Here is a 26,961-nt window from a genome sequence, read left to right on the forward strand (position 1 = left end):
GCTAACACGGTGAAACTCCATCTCTACTAAAAATACAAAAAAATTAGCCAGGCGTGGTGGCGGGCACCTGTAGTCCCAGCTACTCAGGAGGCTGAGGCAGGAGAATGGCATGAACCTGGGAGGCGGAGCTTGCAGTGGGCTGAGATCATGCCACTGCACTCCAGCCTGAGCAACAGTGCGAGACTCCGTCTCAAAAAAAAAAAGAAGTTGGTGTAACAGCTCAAAACCCTGTAGGGCTCTCTCTTTCCTTTGTTCTTGAAACATATAGTATTAATTCCACAATGTTCTTTAGTCCTAGAAAACTGCTTAATTGGTAAGCAGCCTTCCTAATTGACCAAGAGCGTGTATATTTCACAGGAGTAAAGGAAGTATAGACCGTGGTTCAGTGTTAAGGCTGTGAAGTCAGCAAGACTTGGGGTTTAAACTATCAGACCTTGAAAAAGATACTTAGCTTTTGAGACTCAATTTCAAAATCTACAAAATGGACTTGATAATGAAAATAAACATCTCAAAGGGCTGTTATAATAAATGAGATCAAGGACCTAAAACAATTATTAAAACTAAGACATTCAGCAAATGGTGCTGGGCCAACTGGATATCCACATGCAAAAGAATGAAGTTAGACCCTTATGTCATACCATATACAAAAATTAACTCAAATGGATCAAACATCTAAGTTGAAGAGCTAAAACTATGAAACTCTTAAATCAAAATGTTTTAAGAAGGAAACATAGGTGTAAATCTTGGCAACCTTGCATTAGGCAAGGGTTTCTTAGCTATCACAGCAAAAGCACAAGCAACAGAAAAAAAACAGATAAACTGGACTTCATCAAAAATTTTAAAAGTAAAAAGACAACATACAGAATGGGAGAAAACATTTGCAAATCATACATGTGATAAGAGTCTAGTATCCAGAATATATAAAGAATGCTTATAATTCAACAATAAATGACAACCCAATAAAAAATGAGCAAAGGATGTGAATAGACATTTCTCCAAAGAGACACTAAAGGCCAATACACATATGAAAAGGTGCTCCATGTCATTAGCCATCAGAGAAGTACAAGTAAAAACCACATTGAGATCCCACTTCACACCTACTAGGATGGCTATAATCAAAATGACAGATAATAACATGTGTTAGTGAAGATGTAGAGAAACTGGAACCTTCATATGCCACTGGTGGGAATACAAAATGTTGCACTTTGAAAAACAGTTTGGCAGTTCCTCAAACATAGGCTGGGCATGGTGGCTCACACCTGTAATCTCAGCACTTTGAGAGGTCGAGGCAGGCAGATCACTTGAGGTCAGGAGTTTGAGACCAGCCTGGCCAACATGGTGAAACCCCATCTCTACTAAAAATACAAAAATTATCCAGACATGGTGGTGGGCACCTGTAATCCCAGCTACTTGGGAGGCTGAGGCAAGAGAATCACTTGAATCTGGGAGGCAGCAGTTGCAATGAGCTGAGATGGCGCCCCTGCACTCCAGCCTGGGCAACAGAGTGACGCTCTGTCTTAAAAAAAGATTAAACATACAGTCACCATATGACCTAGTAATTCCACTCCTCCAAATATACTAAAAAAAACTGAAATCATATATCCAGGCAAAAACTTCTACATGAATGTTCACAGCAGTATTATTCACAATAGCCCAAAAGTAGAAACTGCCCAACACCCATCAACTCATGAATGGATGAAAAGAATGCGGTACAATGGAATATAGGCTAGGAATGGTGGCTCATGTCTATAATCCCAGTACTTTGGGAGGCTGACGCAGGAGGGTTGCTTGAGGCCAGGAGTTCAAGATCAGCCTGGGCAACATAGTAAGACCCCCATCTCTACAAAAACTTTAAAAATTAGCTGGGTATGGCAGCATGCATCTGTAATTCCAGCTACTCAGGAGACCAAGGTGGGAGGATCCCTTGAGCCCAGTGGCTCGAGGCTGCAGTGAGCCACGATCATGCCACTGCACTACAGTTTGGGTGACAGAGTGAGACCCTGTCTCAAAAAAAAAAATACAATGGAATATTATTCAGCCATGAAAAAGGAATAAAGTACCAATTCATGCTACAGTATGGATGAACACTGAAAATAATAATGCTAAGTGAAAGAACAGACACAAAATGTTATGTATTATATGATTCTATTTACATGAAATGTTCAGAATGGACAGATCCATAGAGACAAAAGGTAGTTAGTGGTTGCCAGTGGCTAGAGAGAAGGGAAAATAGAGAGTGACTGTTAACTGGTATGTAGTTTCTTAGGAGTGATAAAAATGTTCTGGAATTTGCCAGGCATGGTGGCTCACACCTGTAATCATAGCACTTTGGGAGGCCAAGGCAGGTGGACTGTTTGAGCTCAGGAGTTTGAGACCAGCCTGGGCAACATGTCAAAACCCCATCTCTACAAAAAAAAAAATGCTAAAAATTAGCCAGGTGTGGTGGCACACACCTGTAGTCCCAGCTACTCTAAGAGCTGAGGCAGAAGGATCCCTTGAGCCCAGGAGGTTGAGGCTGCAGTGAGCTGAGATCATACCACTGCACTCTAGCCTGTGTGACAAAGTGAGACCCTATCTCAAAAAAAAAAAAAAGAAAGAAAAAATCCCTGGAATTAAACAGTGGTGATAATTGCACACCTTTGTGAATATACTAGAATCCATTGAGCTCTGTACTTTAAAAGAGCAAATACTATGGTATATAAAGTATATCTCAATTTTTTAAAAAGGTTTCATGAATAAATACACAAAAATAAAAAACCCAGTATGAAACTCAAAGAAGGATCAAGAAAAGAAACCAACGTCTTAAGAAAAGAAAAGGAGCTGGGCACAGTGGCTCATGCCTATAATGCCAGAACTTTGGAAGGCTGAGGTGGGAGGATCACCTGAGGCCAGGAGTTTGAGACCAGTCTGGGCAGCATAGAGAGACCTCTGTCTCTACAAAAAAAAATTTTTTTTAATTGGCTGGGCATGGTGGCATGCAGCTGTCATCCCAGCCATTTGGGAGGCTAAAGTGGGAGGATCCCTTAAGCCCAGGAGTTCAAGGCTGCCATGAGCTTTGATTGCACTACTGCACTCCAGCCTGGACAACAGTGCAAAACCCTGTCTCAAAAAAAAAAAAAAAAAAAAAAGAATATAAAATATAGAGATGTATACACATTAAATTATTTTCCTAAATTTCTTATTTCCTTCTTAACTATACCTCATTATGTCTTTCTTTTTCTCTGGTCTAACCTAATCCAATACAGACTGAAAAGTAACCTTTTATTTCCCTATTGTAACCAGCAATTTTCCCCCAAAACTCTACAATTGTCTAAAACACATGTTAATACTTGATAATATCTTAGTAAATTTCATTTACTATATATAATACTTTGATGTTTGAATTTGCAATAGGTGTAGGCAAACATACATATTTCAGATAAAACAATGACTGAATAAAGAAAAATTAAGCAGGTACATATGTGCATAGATATTACTCCACTATAAGCAACTCCTCAGCCCTACCTTATCCACCCATACTTTTCCAGTTCAACTGAATCCAATTCAACACATTGCTGATGACATACAATACAGGCAGTAATGTGGAAGCAAATGACCCAAAATCTAACCAGCTTTCTTCTTCATCAGTGATTACATGCTACCCAGTCACAGTACTGCCATTACAAGTCAATCTTAGCAAGAGCAGGGCATGAACTGAAAATGAAACAGGACTTCAAGTTTAAAAATATCAGACAGATAACATGTTCATCTTCCCTTCCCATGCTAACTCCCTAAAAATAACAGAAATGGTATGCATAATAAACAAATAGGTGGACAATGAAACATGGATAGCTAAGTTTGAAACAAAAAGGAGAACTCCAAATTGACACCAGGAAATCCTTAAGAGACACAAAGATGAGATTGAAGAGGGAATCTGCAGTCCTTGACTATGAATGGCGGAGTTCTGCTGTAGAGTGTAGAACTGGTGGAATCCCACAACAGGAAGGAATATGAAGACAAGCAACAGAGTCATTATTTGGAGAATAACAGTGAAAACAGCCAAGCAGATAAACTCTATGCACCATGGCCCACTCACCCAAACTGACCCTACACACACTAGGATATCTTCTAGGTGAAAGCAGTAAATGGAGGAGGTTGGGCATGAGAAGGAAGGCAGTGCCCCCAGTGCTAGTGATGCCCAGAATGACAAGGAAGCATCCCCACTACTGCCCTCAAAGTCCTCTCACCTCCCCTAACTCTCACTACAATGTGTGGAGTAGAGCACTAACAGAGGTGGATACAGTACCATCTTCCCTCCAACATTTCCTTGAACATCAAATATTCGAGTAATGCCAAGATTATGGAAGACAATATAGACTCAACAAATGTAAGAATGTACACCTGAAGAAGCAGAGTTAAGAACAGAATCACAGCAAACTGTCAAGCTAAATATACTTCAGAGACTCAGAGATATAAGAAAATACGGCATTCATGAAACAAGAACAGACAGTTTCAGAGGAAGAGCAGTTATGAAAAAGGGGTATATAGATCTTGGCAATAAAAATGTATGAATGTATGGATTAAAAAGCAGAATAAACACAGATGAAGATGGAAATAGTGGACTGGCTAGTCAAAGTCTCTCAAGATGCAGTACAAAAGAATAGAGCACTGGAAAGTATGAAATCAAAGTTAAAGTGGCATCAGGAATAAGATTCAGAAGAACCATTATTTTACCAAAGAAGTTCCAAAAGGAGAGAATGCAGAATATGGGGAGTAAGCAACATTTAACCAAATAATAGATAAGCCTTTCCTAAATTAACAAAAGATAAAACTCAAAATGAACAGACTCACAAAATAAAATGGAGAAACTTAAAAACAAGCCCACACCTAAAAAAAATCATAGTGTAACTTCAAAATATCAAGGATATCTATAGGAACAAAAAGAGAAGTGAAAAAAAATTTTTTAAATCAAGGATAACAATAAAATCCTTAGGGGGGAAACAATTACCTGTGAAAGATCTAGAAAGGCATCAGATGCTTATCAACAACACGGATATGAGAAGACAACAGAACAGATCTTAAAAAGACAACAGGAAAAAAAAATCTGTGAACTCATTAATATACCAATCATATTATCTTTCAAATCTGAGAGTGAAATAAAGACATTTTCAGATATTCAAGGACTTAGGAAGTTTATTTCCCACTTAATCCCTTTGAAATAATTACTCAAGGATGTAACTCCTGAAAGAAAAATACACCCAAAATGCAGTACAATGTAATCAGCAATGGAAAACAATGAATGGTAAAAGAGAGGTAAGTCAAAGAATGCTATGGTTGCTGCTAGAAAAGCATAGTTAAGTATTTTTTTTTTAATTTAAGGATAACCATTTCAAATATAAATGAAAATATAAATATGTACAAAAATGCATTTTAAAACGGTCCAGAAGGATACACAGCAAATGGCAAAGTGTAGGTAGAAGGAGAATTTAGGGGGATCATGAAAAGGAATTTGGTTTTAATTTTAAAAATGAAATATATTCACATACATATATAATTAAAATTGGCTTTGAAAAGGAAAGAAAAACCATTTTTAATGTCTAGGGAGTCATGAGGGACACTGAAATGGGAAGGTGGCCAGGCCCGGTGGTGCACACCTGTAATCCCAGCAGTTTGGGAGGTTGAGGTGGGAGGATCACTTGAGCCCAAGAGCTTGAGACCAGCCTGGTCAACACAAAGAGACCTCATCTCTACAAAAAAAATTTAAAAATTAGCCGGACATGGTGGTGAGCACCTGTAGTCATAGCTACTTGGAAGGCTGAGGTGGGAGGATCCCTTGAGCTCAAGAGATTGAGGCTGCAGTGAGCCATGATTGTGCCACTGCACTCCAGCCTGGGCAACAGAGTTAAGAACCTGTCTCAAAAAGAAAGAAACAACAATTTGTTGGACATGCCTGTGGTCCCAGCTACTTGGGAGGCTGAGGCAGAAGGACTGCTTGAGCCCAGGGGTTTGAGAACAGCCTGGGTAATAGCAAGACCCCAACTCTAAAACAAAGAAAGAAGGGAAAAGAAATAACAACTTAAATCTATAGAACTATAATCTGTCAATGAAAATAAGTAAATAAGATAAAACAAAATTTACAAAGTAAAAAGAGACAACTGACATGCTGTTTTATGTTTAATTCCAAAGATGCACAAGTTCACTGAAAACCTTTGATATTCCCTTTCACTTTATTTGCCAAACACAAATGTTTCAAAATATTAAATACTCCTTAAATTGTGATTTCAACTCCACATTTTCTCTTTCAGTTGTGCTCTTAGGGTTTCTGTTTTATGAATACAATAAATATGTGGGTTAATGGGCCCAAAGTAGTTGCTTGGTAAATGTTGGTTAGACAAAAAGATATGTAAAACATGGTTACCATCTTAGAGAAACTTAGAAATCCAGTCCAAACTGTGAGTGTTGATGTAAAGACAGACAAATAGACAAATAGATCACTGGAACAGACAGGGAAATAAACCCACACTTACATAGACAAATGATTTTTCACCAAGAGGTAAAGCCACCTCCAAGAAGAAAGGACAGTTATTTTCACCAAATGACTGATGGACCAACTGGACATCCATATGCCAAAAAAATAAAAAATAAAAAAATTCAACTCACATCAACTCAAAATTGGTCTTGGCCTAACTGTAAGATCTAAAACTATGAAACTTCTAGGATAAAATATTTATGACTTTGCGTTAGGCAAAAATTTCTTAGCTATGACACCCTCCCCCAAAAATTGGTAAACTGGATTTTATTAAAATAAAACTTCAATACCCATGAAAACTAAAATAATAACAATAATAAAATTTAGAAAGAAAAGCACAACAAATACAAAAATGAAGAATTTGTTGGGACTTAAAAGCAGCAACTCTCAAAAAAAATAATAAAGTAAAAGAAAAACATCAAATGACATTGTTAAGTAATAAAGACAAGACACAGACTAGAAGAAAGTATCTGCAAATAATGTATCTGGGAAGGGACTTGTATGCAGAATATATGAAGAACTCTCAAAACTTATTAATAAGAAAACAAATGACTCAATTTTATTTTATTTATTTATTTATTTATTTATTTACTGAGAGTCTTGCTGTGTTGCCCAGGCTGGAGTGCAGTGGCGCAATCAGAGCTCACTGCAACCTCCACCTCTCAGGCTCAAGTGATCCTCCTGGCCTCAGCCTCCAGAGGAGCTGGGACTACAGGCGCACCCCATCATGCTGAGTTAATTTTTTGTAGAGATGGGGTTTTGCCATGTTGCCCAGGCTGGTCTTGAACTCCTGGGCTCAAGCAATCCACCCACCTCAGCCTCCCAAAGTGCAGGGATTACAGGCGTGAGCCGCTGCACCCAACCAATGACCCAATTTTTTTTTTTTTTTTTTTTTTTTTTTGAGACAGAGTCTCGCTCTGTCACCCAGGCTGGAGTGTTCAGTGGCATGATCTTGGCTCACTGCAATCTCCACCTCCTGGGTTCAAGTGATTCTCCTGCCTCAGCCTCCTGAGTGGATGGGATTACAGGCGTGCACTACCATGTTCGGCTAATTTTGTATTTTTAGTAGAGATGGGGTTTCACCATGTCGGCCAGGCTGGTCTCGAACTCCTGACTTCAAGTGATCCACCCACCTCGGCCTCCCGAATTGCTGGGATTACAGGCATGAGCCACCACACCCGGCTGACCCAATTTTAAAAGTGAAACAAGCAAAAGATTTGAAGAGACAACTTGCCCAAGAAGATTTATGGAAGGTAAAAAAGCACAGGAAAAGATACTCAATACATCATTAATCATTATAAAATGTAAATCAAAACTATAATGACATACTATTACATACCCACTAAGACGGCTAAAATTAGGAAGAATCAGAGTAACAAGTGTTGGCAAGGATGTGGAGGTACTAGAACTCTCATACACTGCTGGTAGAAATGTAAAATGATACTATTTTGGAAAACAGTTTGGTGGTTTCTTAAGAAGTTGAACATACACCTATCATACTATCCCTTCCATTCCACTGCTGAGCTTTTACCTAAGAGAAATGAAAGTTTTTGTCCATATAATAACGTGTACATAAAGGTTCATAACAACTTTATTTGTAATAGTCAAAAACTGTAAACACCTGTAGTCCCAGCTACTCGGGAGGCTGAGGCAGGAGAATGGCGTGAACCTGGGAGGCGGAGCTTGTAGTGAGCCGAGATAGCGCCACTGCCCTCCAGCCTGGGCGACAGAGCAAGACTCCATCTCAAAAAACAAAAACAAACAAACAAAAAAACTGTAAACAACCCAAAAGTCCACTAGCAGTTGACTAGATACACAAATTGTGATGCATCTCAGCAATAAAAAAAAAAAACTATTGATACACATAACCTGGATGAATCTCTAATTATGCCTAATGAAAGAAGCCATTACTCCTTTTTCATAAAATTTTTTTTAAAAATGTAAACTAATCTAATCTACAGTGGCAAATAGCGTATCAGTGGTTACCTAAGAAATGAAAGAGGCAGGGCTGGGCACAGTGGCTCATACCTGTAATCCCAGCACTGTGGGAGGCCAAGGTGGGTGGATCACCTGAGGTCAGGAGTTCAAGACTAGCCTGGCCAACATGGCGAAACCCTGTCTCTACTAAATATACAAAAATTAGCTTGGCATGGTCGTGGGCACCTGTAATTGCAGCTACTTGGGAGGCTGAGGCAGGAGAATCACTTGAACCCGGGAGGTGGAAGTTACAGTGAGCCGAGATTGTGTCACTGCGCTCCAGCCTGAGTGACAAGAGCAAAACTCCGTCTCAAAAAAAAAAAGAAAAAAGAAATGGAAGAGGCATTAGGCAGTAAGGAAAGGTCAGAGGGAGGAAGAGGTATGGGAAAACGTTTGGAAGTGATGGATATGTTCTTTATCTTGACTGTGCTGATGTTTTCACAGGTGCATATATATGTGAAAATGTATCAAATATGTGTTGTGTCAATTAATTGTTGTAATTGACAGTTACAGCTGTCATAACAAAATGTAGCCTTAAAGATAAGAACGGAAACCTTAACAGTTATAGTTGCTCTGCTATCACATCCCAAACAGCAAGTGTTTAAACAATGCAAAGTGGAGGGAAATGCTTGTGGGCCAGGGGAGAGACCCAGTGGATCACACAGATTATGAATGCAGATTTAAAGTACTGCAGAATTTGGATGGGGTTGAGAGAAGGAGCAGGCAGGAGCTCCTCCAGAAGAGGGAAGTCCAAATGTAAGCAAAGGCACAATGCCTTATATGGAACAGGAAAATATGCATGCAATGAGAACTCATGGCTATCATGTATGAAGGTGCCTACAATGTGCCAGGCACTACTTTAGGCACTCTACATGCTTCATCCCATTCATGCTCCTTCAAGAATAGATATTATTATCCCCATTTCACAGGTGAAGAAATTCTGGTTTTGGTGGAGTGCTCACCCACAGCCTTCACCACCCAGAGCCTTCACTACCAATCAGAGCCTTTACCACCAATCAGCTGTCTGTCACATTAAATACTATACTCTAATTTGCATATCTTATGATTTAAAGTTTACAGGCTTAGAAAGGTCAAGTAACATTCAAACGGAGGGCTGGCCCACTCATGGTCTATGCATTCTATTTCTGCTGTGCAACACTGCCCCCAATTAATGCAAGCAAAACTCCTCGTTAAATTATGTACAAGTGCAAAAATATTCATGTGTTTATAAATGCCTTTCTTCCCAATTTATACTGCTAGATATGGGCGTAGATTTTAATGTTTCTCCAGCAGGGTCTGTAAGTCTCTATGTGGTATGATCATCCATGCTGATGACCTGTAGAAGTTGAATCTCCTCCTCCTGGGAGGGTGGAGAGGTGACAGACACCACTGTGAAGGGGGGAGGGAGTATATATGCATGTTTACATACACAGAAACGCTGGGAACTAAATACACATACGGCTGCAACAACACATACAGCTGAAGTATTTCCTTTTCCCTGCCTGCCAAATTCAATCATGGGCCACCAACCATTAAACAGCTGAGAAAGGGTGGCCTGGATCAGCAAGAACACCATCAACTTTGCAGGGACTCCCTAGTTCCGAATAGATGCATTTTATTACATTCAGCTAGGGTGTATGGAAATACGCTGTGCAGGCTGGGTACAATGGCTCATGCCTATAATCCCAGCACTTTGAGAGGCCAAGGAGGGCAAACTGCTTGAACCTAGGAGTTCAAGATCAGCCTGGGCAACATGGCAAAACCCTCTCTCTACTAAAAATATATATTTCTTTTAATGAGCAAGTTGTGGTGGCTCGTGCCTATAGTCCCAGCTACTCAGGAGGCTGAGATGGGAGGATCACCTGAGCCCAGAAGTTAAGGCTGCAGTGAGCTGTGATTATGCCACTGCACTCTGTACCACCATGCCCAGCTATTTTTTTTTTCTTTTTGTAGAGACGAGGTCTCCCTATGTTGCCCAGGCTGGTCTGAAACTCCTAGGCTCAAGTGATCCTCCCACTTCAGCCTCCCAAAGTGCTGGGATTACAGGCATGACCCACCATTCCCGGTCTGGGCGGGACATTTCTACAAACTTCACCAGCCCAGTGAGGGAGCATAAGTCTGTTCTACCCCTGAGGAATCTCGGGGAAGTAACCTGCCCAAGGTCATATGACTGGTATTGGTGGAGTTCTCACCCAGAACCTTCACCACCAATCAGCTCTGTTTGTAACATTTAATACTAAACTGTAGTCTAATTTGCTTATCTCATGAATTAAAATTTACAGGGGACCTTCTCCTTGAGGTGTTCTACAAAATGGCTTCATTCCAGCTGCTCTTCAAATCCTTAAGTCAGAACACATTAGTCTTCATAAAATCAACTTGTGGGGATTAAACAGCAACAGGATTAAACAACAATAAAGAGATTTAAAATCAAAAAACTAGAAAATATCGGAGCACATGGTACAGCACAAGAGTAAAATTATGGCTTGGTGAAATTTTCCTGGGTTTATTTGCATGTATGTGGGTACTCGTTAAGAGTATAAATGTTTTTTACTGTGGGCCAGGGTAAAAAATGTAGGCCATGGCTTTACATCAGGAAAGGTTTCTTATATATCAGAAATGGACTGCTGACAAAAATCTTCCCTCTAATCTCCTCTCACCCTCTCCTCAAGTATCTCCACTTAAGAACCTCATAGAGCCTGGGTAGCTTAGCCCAGGTAAAGCGTTAATCTGAGGATCCAGGGTTCAAGGACAGGCACTAAAAAAAAAAAAAATCCCCTAGAGTACAGCTCTGAGTTCCCCAAAGGGTCTCACTCCACAATAGGCATGGTAGAGGCAGTGAGCTTATGCCAGGAAGGGAGGCACTTCAGCCTCTCAGCCTCCTGCAGAAGGCTGGGCTTTCTCCACCAACACCTCCCTAGGCATTACCCTCTGCCTCAGGCTTCTAGGTAGGCAAAAGAGAATGAAGGATGACAGCCCCCCTAAAAGGAGCAATCGGGGGACAAGTCTTTAAAAATCTGCTACAGGAGGGCTCCCCTTCAACCTACCCAGAAAGTTGCTGTAGTGAGATGAAATGTTCAAGCAGGCAGTTTGTTCTAATTTCAGGAAGGTTCCCTGAACACTGGCCAAGTGTGAGGCAGGGCTGCAGACACAAAGAAAAACGATTCATCCCCCAGCAATCAGAGGGGAATACAGACATGAGAAACTGGCAATTACCATGCACGGCCAGCTAGGTGTTCTAGGCACTGAGAGAGGCTCCCTGGTGGAGGAGTAATATCTGAGTCTTAAAGGAGAGGAGGCATGGAACAGATGAATGAGGGAAAGGTTGTTCCAGGAAGAGATTTGCAAGTTCAGGAAACTGGAGGTTAGGGAATGCAGTTTGAAGGCAAGATGAGGCAACACTCTGTCCAGGGGCTTCCCCACAACATTTTTTTTTTTTTTTGAGAAAGAGTCTTGCTCTATTGCCCAGGCTAGAGTGCTGTGGCGCAATCTTAGCTCACTGCAACCTCTTCCTCCCAGGTTCGAGCGATTCTCCTACCTCAGTCTCCCGAGTAGCTAGGATTACGGGCGCCTGACACCACACTCAGCTAATTTTTATATTTTTAGTAGACAGGGTTTCGCCATGTTGACCAGGCTGGTCTTGAACTCCTGACCTTGGGTGATCCATCTGCCTCAGCCTCCCAAAGTGCTGGGATAACAGGCATGAACCACCTCGCCCGGCCCCCCACAGCATTTAGAATAAAATCCAAATGCCTTCTTTTCCCCCTCACCCATGCCTGTTTCATCTTCTCCACTTGTTCCCTCTCCTCTAGCAACACTGGCCTTCCAGAAGGTTCCTCAGCTCAGGATCTCACTTTGCTCTTCCCTCCATCTAGAAGACCTCCTTCTTCAGCTCAGCCCAGCTGCAATGTCACCCCCACTGCTAAATCAGGCACTATCACTTCCTGGGATGTAACCCTGGGCCTTTTTAATAGTCCTTATTACTATTAGTAGTCCATCTTTAGTATGTCTGTCTTCCTGTTTGTTTACTTGTTTTTTGTTTGTCTCTCTCACATATGCACAGGCAAAATACAAGGTAGCACATGGCATGAGTTCAATACATATATTTGAAGAAATTAGTTGATGGAGAGGTGACAGGCTAGCTCAGGAGGGTGACACTGGGAAGTTTGGATTTTACCCTGAAAGCACTGAGGAAATCCTAAGGATTTTTTTTTTTTTTTTTTTTTTTTTTTTTTTTTTGGTGGGGGATGGAGTCCTGCTGTGTCGCCCAGGCTAGAGTGTAGTGGTGCAATCTCAGCTCACTGCAACCTCCGCCTCCCAGGTTCAATCAATTCTCCTGCCTCAGCCTCCCGAGTAGCTGGGATTACAGGCACACACCATCACACCTGGTTAATTTTTGTATTTTTAGTAGAGACGAGGCTTCACCATGTTGGCCAGGCTGGTCTTGAACTCCTGACCTCATGATCCGCCAGCCTCGGCCTCCCAAAGTGCTGGGATTACAGGCATGAGCCACTGAGCCGGGCCTGGAAATCACTAAGGATTTTAAGGGGAGATTAATATGATTTACATTTCATTAAGTTCACTCCAGAAACAGACTCCCTTGCGGGTCCCAGTATGGAATTAGGAGGTTGTTCTAGAACACAAATGACAAAGAACTAAGGCACAGGCTGTGGAAACAGGACTTGTGAGTGCAAATCTGTGTCACATTAGGCATGAGGGACAAGGGAGACAGAAGCCCTGGGTTCCTGACCTGGCAGCCCAGCCACCAAGAAGGTTAGGGGCTTCCTAACCCTAGCTAGGCAGCTAGCCACCAAGCAGCTGAACAAATATTTGAACTTGTTGAGTCTGAGGGGCTTGCTGGTCTGCAGCTCACATTGGGAAAGGACTCAGGGCCTCAGAAGGGAGGTAAAAATGTGACAGGCTTGAAGCAGGGAATGGAGGCTGCTGAGCTAGCCCATGCCTGATGGTCCTTTTCCCCCTGACCTTGTTGGGTGAAAGTGAGGGCATGTTTGAGGAGTTTTAGCCTTGGCCACAGCGAAACAGCTCAAACCAACCCACTCCAACCTCTCATCAACCTGTGGTTGCCATTTACTGACCACCTACATAGCACACAGTGTCATCTCTCAAGGTGGTAACACTCATCCTTTACAAATGTCAATGACGCCTCCCATGCAGATACTCATCAATGGCCATGATGTTTCAGTCAAGCAGGCTGAGTAAGCTCTAGGGATCTGATATACAACAGTGTACCTACAATAGCATATTATATGCTTAAAAACATATTAAGACAGATCTCATGTTAGGTGTTTTTACCACAATGACATTTTTAAAAACTGTCGGCCGGGCGCGGTGGCTCACGCCTGTAATCTCATCACTTTGGGAGGTTGAGGCGGGTGGATCACGAGGTCAGGAGATCAATCGAGGCCATCCTGGCTAACACGGTGAAACCCCGTGTCAGCCATCCTGGCTAACACGGTGAAACCCCGTGTCAGCCATCCTGGCTAACACGGTGAAACCCCGTGTCAGCCATCCTGGCTAACACGGTGAAACCCCGTGTCAGCCATCCTGGCTAACACGGTGAAACCCCGTGTCAGCCATCCTGGCTAACACGGTGAAACCCCGTGTCAGCCATCCTGGCTAACACGGTGAAACCCCGTGTCAGCCATCCTGGCTAACACGGTGAAACCCCGTGTCAGCCATCCTGGCTAACACGGTGAAACCCCGTGTCAGCCATCCTGGCTAACACGGTGAAACCCCGTGTCTACTAAAAATACAAAAAATTAGCTGGGCATGGTGGCGGGCGCCTGTAGTCCCAGCTACTCAGGAGGCTGAAGCGGGAGAATGGCGTGAACCCAGGAGGCGGAGCTTGCAGTGAGCAGAGATCCCGCCACTGCACCCCAGCCTGGGCGACAGAGCAAGACTCTGTCAAAAAAAAACAAACAAAAAAAACTGTCAAGGCGTAAAGTACCAATTCAAAGGTACTTAGGGAACATCCAGGCATTGAGAACCTTTATGTCTGTGGAATATTATAAGGCAACAAAGTGGTCTTTATCTGGGGATATATATATACATATGGCCATGGATGATAATAGACTTCCTGATTGGTTTTTTTCTTTTTTTTTTTTTTTTTTTGAGAGAGAGGGTCTCACTCTGACTCTCAGGCTGGAGCTCAGTGAGTGGCTCAATCATAGCTCACTGCAGCCTCAAACTCCTGGGCTCAAGTGATCCTTCTGCCTCAGCCTCCCAAGTAGCGAGGACTACAGGCACACACCACCTCCACCACACCTAGCTAATTTTTAAATTTTTTTTGTTGGGGGGATGGTGGTTAGAAGCAGGGTCTCGCCATGTTGTCCAGGCTGGTCTTGAACACCTGGGCTCAAGCAATCCTCCCACCTTGGCATCCCAAAGTGTTGGGATTACAGGCGTTAGCCACTGAGCCTGGCAACTTCTTGATTTAAATCTTTATTCTCTACATTTAGAAGACATCAATGTGGCCTTTTGCCATTTTTCCCATATGGGTTATTACACACGTGCTTGAAGAATAAAAAACGGTTGTCATTTGAAGGGATATTAGGTATTGGTAAGCAACTTCTGCCTTTCTGTAAAATTTTAATATTATATTCCAAAGGGGGCTTTTTCCTATTAGTCTAAAATTTGGGCCCAATGGCCTGTGTAACACAAAGTATAGAAAAATACAAACACACGATTTTGCAGTTTGTAGCTTAACAAAATTAAAATTGTTGTTAAAACAAACTGAGGCCTCAGTGCTTACCCACAACAAACACTCAATAGATGTTTGTTGGGATGATTACATGAAAGTGACTGAGCAGAATTTGAGGCTAAATTAACTGAAGCTTTAAAAAGAAACTTCATGTCTGACTTTGGCCCAGATCAGCACTTGGAACTGGGTATCAAGAGGATCAGCTTTATGCCTAGGTGAAGTTTACTTACTGTGGTCAGGGACACCAAATAGACCTCACCTCTCCTCCACTTGGTGCTATCAATACCCAGATTTTCCAGAGATCCCAGCCTTCAAACTGGACTGCTGTAGACCCCAGGAAATTCAATCACCCAAGGAACAGCACTATGGGGAGGGGTCATCAAATTGAGCCATTATCAGTCTTTAACACCTGAAGGCTAATCACTTAATCTGGAATTATCCAGTAACCAGCAGAGCCCTGTCAAAAACCAACAGGCCTTAGTAAAAAAAGAAGGGAGAAAAAGATGGATTAGTGCCTTGAGTACAATAGGGCTGCCTGGGGACCCTGCCTGACTGATCTGAGGGTTAGGAATGCTTACAACAAAGAAGAAACCAGAAATCAGGAAAATGGGAATTGAAAGCCAATGTTCACCTCCTTACACAGCTCTTAAGGTTGGCCCTGCCATCCTAAGCTCAAGGATCTCTACAGGAAGAATGAGATATCATATGAAATGCACTTCACAAATTCTAGTGCATTATACGAGTGAGAACTATTATAATTAAGGAGAGTTCTCTGAGAGGTAGCATCTTTGAATAGGCTCAAAACAGGAAAATAAACTATTTAATGCAAGAATTAAGATAACATAGTGGCCAGGCACGGTGGCTCACACCTGTAATCCCAGCACTTCGGGAGGCCAAGTCGGGTGGATCACGAGGTCACGAGGTCAGGAGATCGAGATCATCCTGGCTAACACGGTGAAAACCCGTCTCTACTAAAAAAAATACAAAAAAATCAGCCAGGTGTGGCAGCGTGCGCCTGTAGTCCCAGCTGCTGGGGAGGCTGAGGCAGGAGAATGGCGTGAACCTGGGAGGCGGAGCTTGCAGTGAGCCGAGATCGCACCACTGCACTCCAGCCTGGGTGACAGAGCAAGACTCCGTCTCAAAAAAAAAAAAAAAAAAAGAGATAACATAGTGGCGAAGTGATGGCAAGTGGAATGGTTGAAAAAGTACTAGGTTAGTGTCAGACTAGGATTCAAGTCCCAACTCTCCATTTACTAGCTATGTGACCCCATACATGTCCCCTTGCCCATGAGCCTTCATTTCCTCCTCTATCAGCATACACGCATACACACGGACACACACACAGGCACACAAGAACACACACACAGGACACACGCAGGCACACAAACACACTCCCCTTCTTTTTTCCCACCCCAAGCCTAGGCAACGAGAGGGTCTTCGGTGGAATGTGACTATAGTAAGAGGCTCACTCAACCTTAAGGGAAAATTAGAATTTCTTCGCTATTAGTATTCTGTGGAATCAACAAAGGCTTAAGCGTCTATGTGCTTATGGTTTTAGGAAGAGGCCCCTGGTGTGTTTCTATTTGCAACTTTCTCTGTGGCTCCTTTAAATTTCTGAAGCTTATGTTGATCAATGGAACTACTTATACACTCAAGACCCAGGAGTTCAATAAGAAATTCCAACCCAAGTGGGAATGAATCATATGACTAATACTACTACTAACAAAAGCTATGCAAAAATCACGAAGATTCACTGTCCATTTGATTAACTACTTAGTAAGGAAAATTAAATGCAAACAGAACACATATTTTTCAAAGGCATAAAGATTTTTGAAGGTGATTCTTTTATTTAGCGTGAAAACTAAATCTTTATGAAATCCTCTCAAGTCACACTGGCAAATAACTAAAAAACATGATAAATACCACATATGAATATTTCCTTAACATATGTATTCAGTAGCAGTCCTAATGATAAGGGGAGTGCTGGGAAGGGAAGGGTGTGGTCCCTTTAAACGATATGGAAGGGAGAAGGGAAGTGCCAGGCAGAGAGGAGGGCATGGTCCCTGGCTAGCTGCACCCCCACAGGCCTAGGTGAGGTCAGGCATTTCCGGCCCAAATGTTGCAAGACCACCGTGGCCTGCCACATCCCCATCCTGTGCCTATAAAAACCCAAGACCCAAGCAAGGCAGACACAGAAGCAGCTGGACGTCGAGAGGAGCACATCAGTGGAGGAACACACAAGCGGCTGGACATCGAGAGGAGTGGATTGGTGGAAGAAGATTCAAGCGGTTAGACGTCGAGAGGACGTTGGGAGCACACCAGTTTGGCCGGAGTGGTCAGAGAACAGCTGCCTGACTCCAGGGAAAAACCGTCTCCCTTCTGGCTCCCCTATCTGCTGAGAGCTACTTCTATTCAATAAAATCTTGCACTCATTCTCCAAGCCCAGGTGTGATCCGATTCTTCCGGTACACCAAGGCAAGAACCCAGGATACAGAAAGCACTCAGTCCTTGCAACAAGGTAGAGGGTCTAATTGAGCTGGTTAACACAAGCCCATAGATGGCAAAACTAAAAGAGCACCCTGTAACACATGCCCACTGGGGCTTCAGGAGCTGTAAATATCCACCCCTAGACACTGTCGTGGGGTCAGAGCCCCACAGCTTGCCTGTCTGTGTGCTCCCCTAGAGGTTTGAGCAGCAGAGCACTTAAGAATCTAGCCAAACCCCCATCACACACCCTGCAAGGGGGACAAGCGACTTTTCCCGTTTTACATTGGTAAAAATGTTCTGATTTACCAATGTGCCTGCAAAAAGGGAAAGGTATTCTTACAAACTTTTTAACAATCACTTTGAGAGTGCACTAAGGTTGGCTTTACGCAGTCCTCTATTTTATACACTGAGAAATGGAGCCGAAGTCTTTCTCAGAGGACCACAAGAGGAGAAGGTCGACCAGCAAGCACCCTGGACCCTGTAGCCCAGGAGTGAAGAAACTTTTTGTCTGCAGTGTCACAGCAGAACCAGGAAAGGCCATCACAAGAGAACTCTAAGGCTCTGGCACAGGAGGGAGAACAAAAAATATTTTTTTAAAAAATAAAAGGATACCAAAAGAATAAAGGAGGTAGAGAAGAAAGAAGGAAGAGGCCGGGCGCGGTGGCTCATGCCTGTAATCCCAGTACTTTGGGAGGCCAAGGCAGGTGGATCACTTGAGATCAGGAGTTTAAGACCAGCCTGGTCAACATGGTGAAACCTCATCTCTACTAAAAATACAAAAATTAGCTGGGTGTTGTGGTGGGCACCTGTAATCAATCCCACCTATTGGGGAGGCTGAGGCAGGAGAATCACCTGAACCCAGAAGGTGGAGGTTGCAGTGAGCCGAGATCATGCCACTGCACTCCAGCCTGGGCAACAGAGTGAGGCTCCATCTCAAAAGAAGGAAAGAAAGAAGAAAAATGAGCAGGAACGAAGTGTCTGTGCTAAAAGTGAAACTGATTGTCACCAGCATTTACTATGGGCTGGGGAAGGATTGAATAACACAGGGGGTGAACTTGGGGCAGACTCAGTTATCTTTGAAAGACAAAAGATGATCTCTCAAACCCAAAGTCATCGGCTCTTATCCAGAACTTGCTGTTTGTGCCTCCCGTTTCCATTAGACTACCCTCTATCTAGTATTAAAATGGAAGAGATCGCTAATAAAAGTAGAGAGTCAGTACTCTCTGATGCCCTGAATCACTGACACAGGTTTATAAAACATCTGATATAGAAAGATACTCTCTAAATACAGGCATTCGAACAAGTATTTACCTAAAGTTTAACTTTGGGCACATCATTTTAACCTATTATGTAGTTTCATCTGTTCCAATTCTTCTGTATTTCCAGGGCCAGAAGGAAATCTAAGAGATAAGCTGTGTCCAGGGCTGTAGTCAAGCCAGCTCTTTTTGGATAAGGCAGAATTACAAGAAAAGGGGCTTACATTTCCATATACTTGATCCTCTTCTAAATACTTCGCTCATTTCTAGCTCATGATAGGGCAGTAGAAAAGTCCCCTGGTATCTCTGAGCCATGATTTCAGTATCAGTATAACTGTTATCTCTACTTACTTCCAAGGAACAATGAAAAGGTGAATTCCCTAATATTTTTTAAATTATTTTAGGAAAAAGCCATGCACAGTCATGCATGCCTATAATCCTAGCTACTTGGGAGGCTGAAGCAGGAAGACTGCTTGAGCCCACAAGTCCGAGACCAGCCTAGGCAACATAGAGAGACCCAGTCCCTTCCCCACAAAAGGCTAACATTAATGAACTAATGATTAATACATATGAATTGCTGGATTCACCCCATCTACATCCTTCAGGAAGGAAGACCCTGGATCTTTCATGCCTCCAGAAACCACCTACACAGTCACTTCCTCAGACCCTAAGGGTGCGCACAGGCTGCTATGAAGGCAAAGACCGAACTTCACTGGACTGTGGGTGAGCAGCTTATGTTAGCCAAGTTTCTCCTAAAAAATGGGAGGGGTTTTGGGGGGAAAACAATTTTACTTTCTGATTAAATATGATCTTGTAATTGCTTTCCTTGTTATTACAGTTTTTAAAGCACAGTAATTTATCAAAAGATTTAAAGTCCATGAATCTAAAAATAATCATTATTTTTGGTGCAATTGTTTTTAACGGCCTAACCATTCCCTCCTCTCTGGTAGTTTTATCTGGAGTGTGGGGATTGAAGGTGAGACTCACCTTACCTGCAATTAACTACCATGAAAGGAAGGTTGAGAGGTGCCCAAATCTGCCCTAACAGAACTAATGTGCCTGAGAACACTTTTGCTATTCATGAATAAAATATGGAGTGGAAGCCAGAGAAGTGCAATTTAAGTCTCACCTTAGTTGCCCTATGTTTTCAAACTCAGTACAATGTGGTAAAACTTACAAGGCATACTCGGTTTAAAAATAAGACCAGAGGTTCCTTTATAAGTCCTACAGACTGAGGGAAATGAAAATTGCATTACATATCCACCTTTAGTCCACTTCTCTTGCACAGCTCCTGATAAATTGCTTTGCAACTTAACTGGCAATACTAGTTGGTCCCACATCCCACCCTCAGCCTCCCACCCGCCAGGGTAGATTTCTGAACTTAGTGGAAAAAGTCCCAGGTCTCCACTAAGTGCAGGCACTAAACCAAGCTATTAGGAAGGGGAAAGGGGAGTGGGGGTTCATTAGAGAAATGCTTTGCTAGTGGTTCAAAGTACATCTTTTCTCAGAATAACTCCTTTTTTTTTCCTACATTCTATTTCTTAAGTTTGAGAGTAGGTAAATGTAAATTTTACCAAAAATAAAACAAGATTATAATGCAACCCGTGAATCAGCCTTTTGAAGGGCACAGGAAGGGAAGTCACAACTCCCAACCTCCTCCTCCCAATCCCCACTCCCCAGACCATATCAGCTGGCCTGACAGCCATCAGGAGCAGTCCTCGCTGGAATTGCTGACTGAGGAGCCTATCTGACACTAGAGAGCAAATGTTCTGACAAGGGATTCTGCATCAAGGCCTAAACCCAAAAGTCAAAGCCAGGGAAATCTGGAAAGAACAGAGGCCAAAATATAACGGAGGAAGTCTGAGAAGCAGACCACCTATCCACTGCAGGCCCAGGTGGACAGAGACCTGGCTTAAGCAACGTTTGCCGAGCAAACATGTTGCTCTTCTCACAATATAAATATATTTAATCCTTTTATAGCAAGATCCCAAGCTGATCCCAAAAGCTCATTCAGAAGGATTTTATTATGCGAGTCACCAAAAATCAGTTACAGGCAAGTTTGCCTTTACGTTAACAGCTAAGGAGCCTCCAAGTCTGGGCTCTGGGGAAGCCCTTTGTTCCGGGAATCCCATCCCTCAAGCAGGGCTTTAATTTCACTTCAAGTCCCCAAATCAAATTTTAAAAGTGCCCACTTAAAGAACTGCAGAATAAACGAGGGGTCCAGTACTTTTTCTGGACCCTCCAGGCCTCAGGACAGTATCAAATAACAGGGCTTTCCCTCCTGGATATGGCCCCTCCGCCCCCCACTTTTTTCTTTTTTAAAAAAGAGAATCCCACACACACCCTACTGTGTCCACCATTTCAAATACCTTGCAAATACATCCCTATTCTGCATCTCTCTGGAGTCTTCTAAGAATCTGGGAGGAGCTAACAAATGGAATTTGAATAATAATGAGGCGACTGAACAATTTAATTACGAAGGTAGCTCTAGAGACTCCAATAAAACGGCTGAAAGCCTTTATCTACAAAAATGTGGCCTGGTGCTCAACGGTAAGACCAATTACCGGGAGTGCAGAAGACAGAAAGCACAAAGGTGCACACATCAGTTTAAGCAAATGAGGAATTAGCACAAATCATCCCAAGAGAGAAAACGCTATGAAAAAGGGTGACTTGAGAGGCTGCTTTCTCATCTACCAGGCGCAAGGCATAGTTAACTTTATTTCCTTTCTGATTCATTGAAAGTCGTGCCTGCCAGATGTAGAATAATGAAACTACCCTAGTGAGAAAAGCTTTGCATAGAGAATTTAAAATAAGTTCAGTGAATTCTCAATAAAAGTTCTTTAAAAATCAATAGTCACAAAGGTACTTGTGTCTCTCACACAATTTCTTCAGTGTGAAACATTAAAGTTAGTTCCTTCTCTTGGATGCATACAGTTTCACTGAGAATAACATCATGTTTAACAGCCGCTTTCTATTGACCTTTCCAAGTGACCTTACAGTAAAGGAACTTTTGCTCGCTTCTGAGGGAAACTAAAAAAAGTTTAACCTCTCTGGAATACTAAAAGGCTCTCAACTTCCTTACACCCTAAGAAAATGCAGGAAGCCCCCACAAGCTGAACGATTGCTAAAACCCGCTTCTAGAACAGGAAAAAGAGTTTGCTTCACTATTGAAGCAAAGAATTCCCCGCCGCGCGCTCACTCCCGGGCAGGCACTGCCATGTCCAGGTGGTGATACCGAGAGCAGATAAGGTGTCCTGACAACGGTGTTTGCGTGGATCCCGGGAAATCTGCGGCCTCTCGGCGACTCCCACAACAGCTTGGCGAGCATCCCCCCGCCGCCCCGCGGGTCTCCCCAGCCACTACCTGGGTGGGCCCCTCCCGCGGCGACGCGGGGCGAGACTGACACCCGCAGCTGCCGACGACCCTGCCAGTCACGCCGCCGCCGGCTGCCTTTTTTTAGCCACGACATCTGACCCTGGCTTCAACAGCACCGTTCTGGGAGAGAGGTCCCAGGGCGCGCCCGCGGTCCCCTCCCCTCCCCAACCGCCAGACGCTGCGGAGAGCTTGGGGTGAGGGGCGCGGGAGGCACCGGCTCTGAAAGGGGCAGAAGCGCGCGCTCCTCCAGCCCAGACGCTTACTCCCTCCTTCCCCTTTTCCACCGATCCTGGTTGCCCCTCCGCCACCAGCACCGCGCTCCCTCATTTGGCAGCTCGAGGTCGGGCTTTTGGCGTCCCTCCCCACCCCAAACCCTCAACTGGACCCGCTCCCCTGGACCCCCTCCAAGTCGGTGGCTCGCGCACGGCCGGGCTGGGGGCGGGAAGGCGCCAAGGGGAGGAAAGGGGCGCGAGCCGAGGACGCGGGGGCCGGGCGCTCACCTCCCTCCTCTGTGCCGCTGTCCGGATCGGCGTCGGAGGAGTCGGGCCCGTCTCCGTAGTCCGCTAGCCCCACCAGCTCATCCTCCTCCTCCTCCTCCTCCGCGTCGTCCTCGTCCTGCGGCTGCGGCTTCCCCAGCACCTGGCTCATCGCGCCCACCGGCCGGCCGGCCCGGGGACGGCGGGGGTCCCGGGGTGGGGGCCAAGCCTCCTAGCCGGCCGCCCGCAGCCTATTTCTGAAGCGGAGGTTTGTCTAGAGCTCAGCGGGGCCCGGCGGAAGCGGGGGCCGCGCGTCCCCCGGCGGGCGGCGCCCAGGTCCGGGTCCCGCGGTTCCCAGCGCGCCCGAAGCCCCCTCCCCCGCCCCGCCCGCCGGCGGAGGAGTCAGCCGGAGCGCGGCAGTTCCTCCCGGAGGAGGGAGAGAGAGAGAGAGAGACTGCGTGACCCGAGTCACCTGACACACACTGTCACACACTCACATACACACCCCGCACGGGCGCGCGCGCGCTTGCCCGGCCGCGGGCACCACTCGGCGGGGCGCTGGGCCGAGGACACACATGCACACGCACACGCACGAGGAGACCGGGGAGGCGCGGGGCCCCTGCACCCTCCCAGACTCACACCGACACACGCCCCGTACACGGGGCCCCCGGGACGCCGGCCGTCACCCACCGCGGCTGCGCGCCAGGGGCCCCCACGCGCCTCTCCTTCACGTGGTCCCCGCACAGGCAGGGGAGGGGGCGCCGCACACCCTCAATGTCCCCCCCGCCGTCCCACTCCCACACGCCCGCAGAGCCCCTACCGTGGGCGGATGCCTCCTGCTTACAGTCCTGAGCTAGGGGCCCAAGCGGGTGGCCTCCCAACACTGTGGCGCCCAGATCCCCCACCCCAGAGCAGCGTGCCCAGGACACCCTGTGGACGCTCAAGAGCCCCAGGCGGAGAACTCAGATAAATGCACAGTGGAGGCGCAGTCTCCATAGCAATTGTCTTTTAGTGTGCCTTTATGGTTCAAAGTGCTTCCCACCAAGAATATTTAAAAAGCAGGCCTACCCAGACGTAAATGTTTCTGAAGAAATCACATGACTCGTGGCTGCTTAGACTAAATAATTCCTCTGCAGCCCTTTGGAAAAGGTCTCAGTGTATAACACACTCGGGGGCTATTCATGGCCACCTCCTCATGTCTCATTGTTGCATAGACTGTAATCCCACATGAATAAAATATTTCAAGGCTTTTGTGGGAGTAGGGGAGTGGCGGTGGTGGGGGGGCAATTCTCAAATAGGAATAGCAGCAACGTGGAGTGAGACTCTAAAACCTGCATTCCTCCTTCACAAGCTTTTCACCACGGAACACACTGTACCCACCCTTTCTGGGTACTGCAAAAAATTACGTGGATGAACTTCCTTCTGTGGAGCACAATAAGAAAAAACCGGCTGGTCAGCATGATGATCCAGCTCCTACAGGTGCCAGCAGTTCAGCCGGTGGTGCGGTGCAGAAGCGGAGGGAGGAAGCTAGGGCAGGAGACTCTCAGGACCCAAGGGTGCTAACCTCCATAGGAAACATTTATTAACCACCTCCTATATGCCTGAGGCTGGGCTAAGTAGAGGGTCCAAGAATGCTCAGGGCAGTGTTCCTGCCCTGAAGGAGCTCGCAGTCTACCAAATCATGACTCATGTCCTGGATTTTTTTTAGTATTTCTGAGTGTAGAAGGTGGATGCAGACACTTTCCAGAAGGTGGCTGCTTCTAATGGGAAAGGTCCTGAGATTTTCCAAGGGAGGCAGGCAGTATAATTTGGTATGACTGTATCAGTTAAGGTCCTTCCCAGGATGAAACAGACGGTATGTGCAAAGACTTTAACTGAAGCCTTCAAGTGAAGGAACAATTTACAGGGGTGTGGACAGAGTTTAGGGAATCAATGCAGGTATTAGCGATAGTGGGAAGATAACACCACCCCTAAATTTACAGGAGTGAGGAAGGGAGCTAGAGTCCTGGAGAGGGGCCACAAAACAGGAGCTGTAACTGATGAGGAAGCTGCTGCTGCCAGAACGGCCTCACATCAAGGAGAGAGCAAAGACCTCTCTTTCTCTCCATCCATCCTCCCTCCACTCTCCTGTGTCTCCCATTGGCCAAACCCATCTGGTAGCCAGAAGGCAAGGGAGCCTGGAACCTAGTCCAGGACAGAGATTGGATAGGGAGGGCAGGGAGTGGGTCCCTGGGTGGGGTGAGGTGCAAGGAGCATCACCAACACAAGCAGGCACTACATACTCCCATCAGAGGCAAGTTACTTATGCCCTTCTAAACCTGATTGCTTATCAATAGAACATCACTCCTTCTAAGGATTATTAGGAAGATTAAATGAGGGGGGGAAAAAATCTCAGGTACTTACAAAGCTCATTTCCTAGGAGTAATTTTCCTAGCCTATTTTCCTAGCCTATTTTCATCCCTTCCATCAAAGGAAACCCCAGGGAGGAGGGCCTCCCAGAGTGTGGCTGAGGACTTTCAGCTATTCTATAGCTAGCCCACCATCCTCAAGTGGCCTTTGAACTGGTCTGATTCAAACTGCAAATAACAATTTAGGAGATCCTAGAAGACTGTCCAAGGTCAACCCAGACTCAGACGTATAGGGCATTCCTGGGCAGGTTGCCAAGTGTGTATGCCCCATGGACTCAAGGGATCAGGAAAGGGCAGGTCATAATCCAACAGCCCCACTGTGCCTATGGACTAGAAAGGACAGAAATGTCTGATGATCCTCTAACTTCCCCAGGAAGAGAGATCTTAGAAGGAAACAATAGATTGGGGCACACTCCAAGTTACTTGAGAATTGGACCATTCTTTTGTTTTTTTCTTTTAACATGGAGTCTCACTCTATCACCCAGGATGGAGTGTAGTGACATGATCTCAGCTCACTGCAACCCCTACCCCCCAGGTTCAAGCGATTCTCTTGCCTCAGCCCCCGAGTAGCTGGGACTACAGGCATGCACCACCACACCCAGCTAATTTTTGTATTTTTAGTAGAGACAGCGTTTCACCATGTTGGCCAGGCTGGTCTCGAACTCCTGACCTCAGGTGATCCACCCACTTCGGCCTCCCAAAGTGCTGGGATTACAGGCATGAGCCACCGCACCCAACCTGGACCATTCTTAAGAATAAGAATAAAATAAAATCCCACAAAAAAATCAGTAGAAGTCAAATCCTCAATTATATTCTACCCCAAGCTAAAGAGTCATATACAGATTTAAGATATTCTAATTTACTACCATTTCAGAAATGTATAGTTGAACAGAACAGGAAAAGCCTTGATTGCTTTTTTTCTTTTGCTGACATCATTTGAATACTGTCAGCTTTCAAAGAAGAGATATGTTGAAAATATCCTAGAAATAGAAGTTTTTGAATTTAAAAAATCATGTGTGTAGAATCTTTCTGAATTTAAATAAAAACTGAAAAACACTACAAGAACCCTGAAAGCCTTTAAGAAACTCAGCGTAGGATCTGCTCAGTGAATTGGCTGCTGCCTTGGCCGCTCTGCACTGGAGCTCAGCCTATGTCTGGGGATGTCTCCCCGGGAGAGTGCTCTGAAGAATGTGAAGATTGGTCTCTGGGCTACCCATGGTTTCTGCTGTGGTATGTAACCATGGCAAGTATGTAACCATGGCTTATACTTGACAGGTGCTTAATAAATGCTTATGGAAAAAAAGAGAGATGGGAGAAAGAAAAGAAGGAGAGAAGGAAGGGAGGGAGGAAGAGAAGAAGAAAAGAAGGGTGGGAAGAACAGAGGAAGATAGTATATGGCTCTTCACACAGATCTAGCCTATTTCTGAGAGAAACTTCAGGAAGAAATAGCAGCCAAGTTTTCTACTTGCTCCAAACCTTGGGAAATGCCACAGTGTGGGTAAATATGAAGTGTTAGCTACAAGAGAGCAACTAGGAATGAGCTGACATGCAAAAAGAGCATAAGTCTTAGGCCTTCATCTGTCCAAGACTGCCTGAGATCTGAAGAGACTACAATATCACGACGACTAAATGCTTATTTTATTTCAACTAACTTTTCCTTCTTAAAAAAAAAAAACTCTTAATTTTTAGACATTTTTAGCATCATGAAAGAAGAGCTTTGTCTATTACCCATTAAAATTTAGCCAACTAACATTTA

The 26,961-nt window shown here is 44.6% G+C and overlaps 1 protein-coding gene across 1 annotated transcript in view; it reads right to left on the reverse strand.

Moving 5' to 3' along the window:
- The window catches only part of RRAGD (Ras related GTP binding D), a 47,835-nt gene extending 24,407 nt beyond the window's left edge, over positions 1–23,428 (reverse strand). The window contains exon 1 of the mRNA XM_001158292.8: positions 22,822–23,428. Within this exon, the coding sequence (XP_001158292.1) occupies positions 22,822–22,969 (148 nt within the window). The 5' untranslated portion in view covers positions 22,970–23,428. The remainder of the gene's footprint in view (positions 1–22,821) is intronic.
- Between the last annotated feature and the right edge of the window lie 3,533 nt (positions 23,429–26,961).

Source organism: Pan troglodytes, chromosome 5 (genome assembly GCF_028858775.2).
Source record: "Pan troglodytes isolate AG18354 chromosome 5, NHGRI_mPanTro3-v2.0_pri, whole genome shotgun sequence".
In the NCBI taxonomy this organism is placed as follows: domain Eukaryota; kingdom Metazoa; phylum Chordata; class Mammalia; order Primates; family Hominidae; genus Pan; species Pan troglodytes.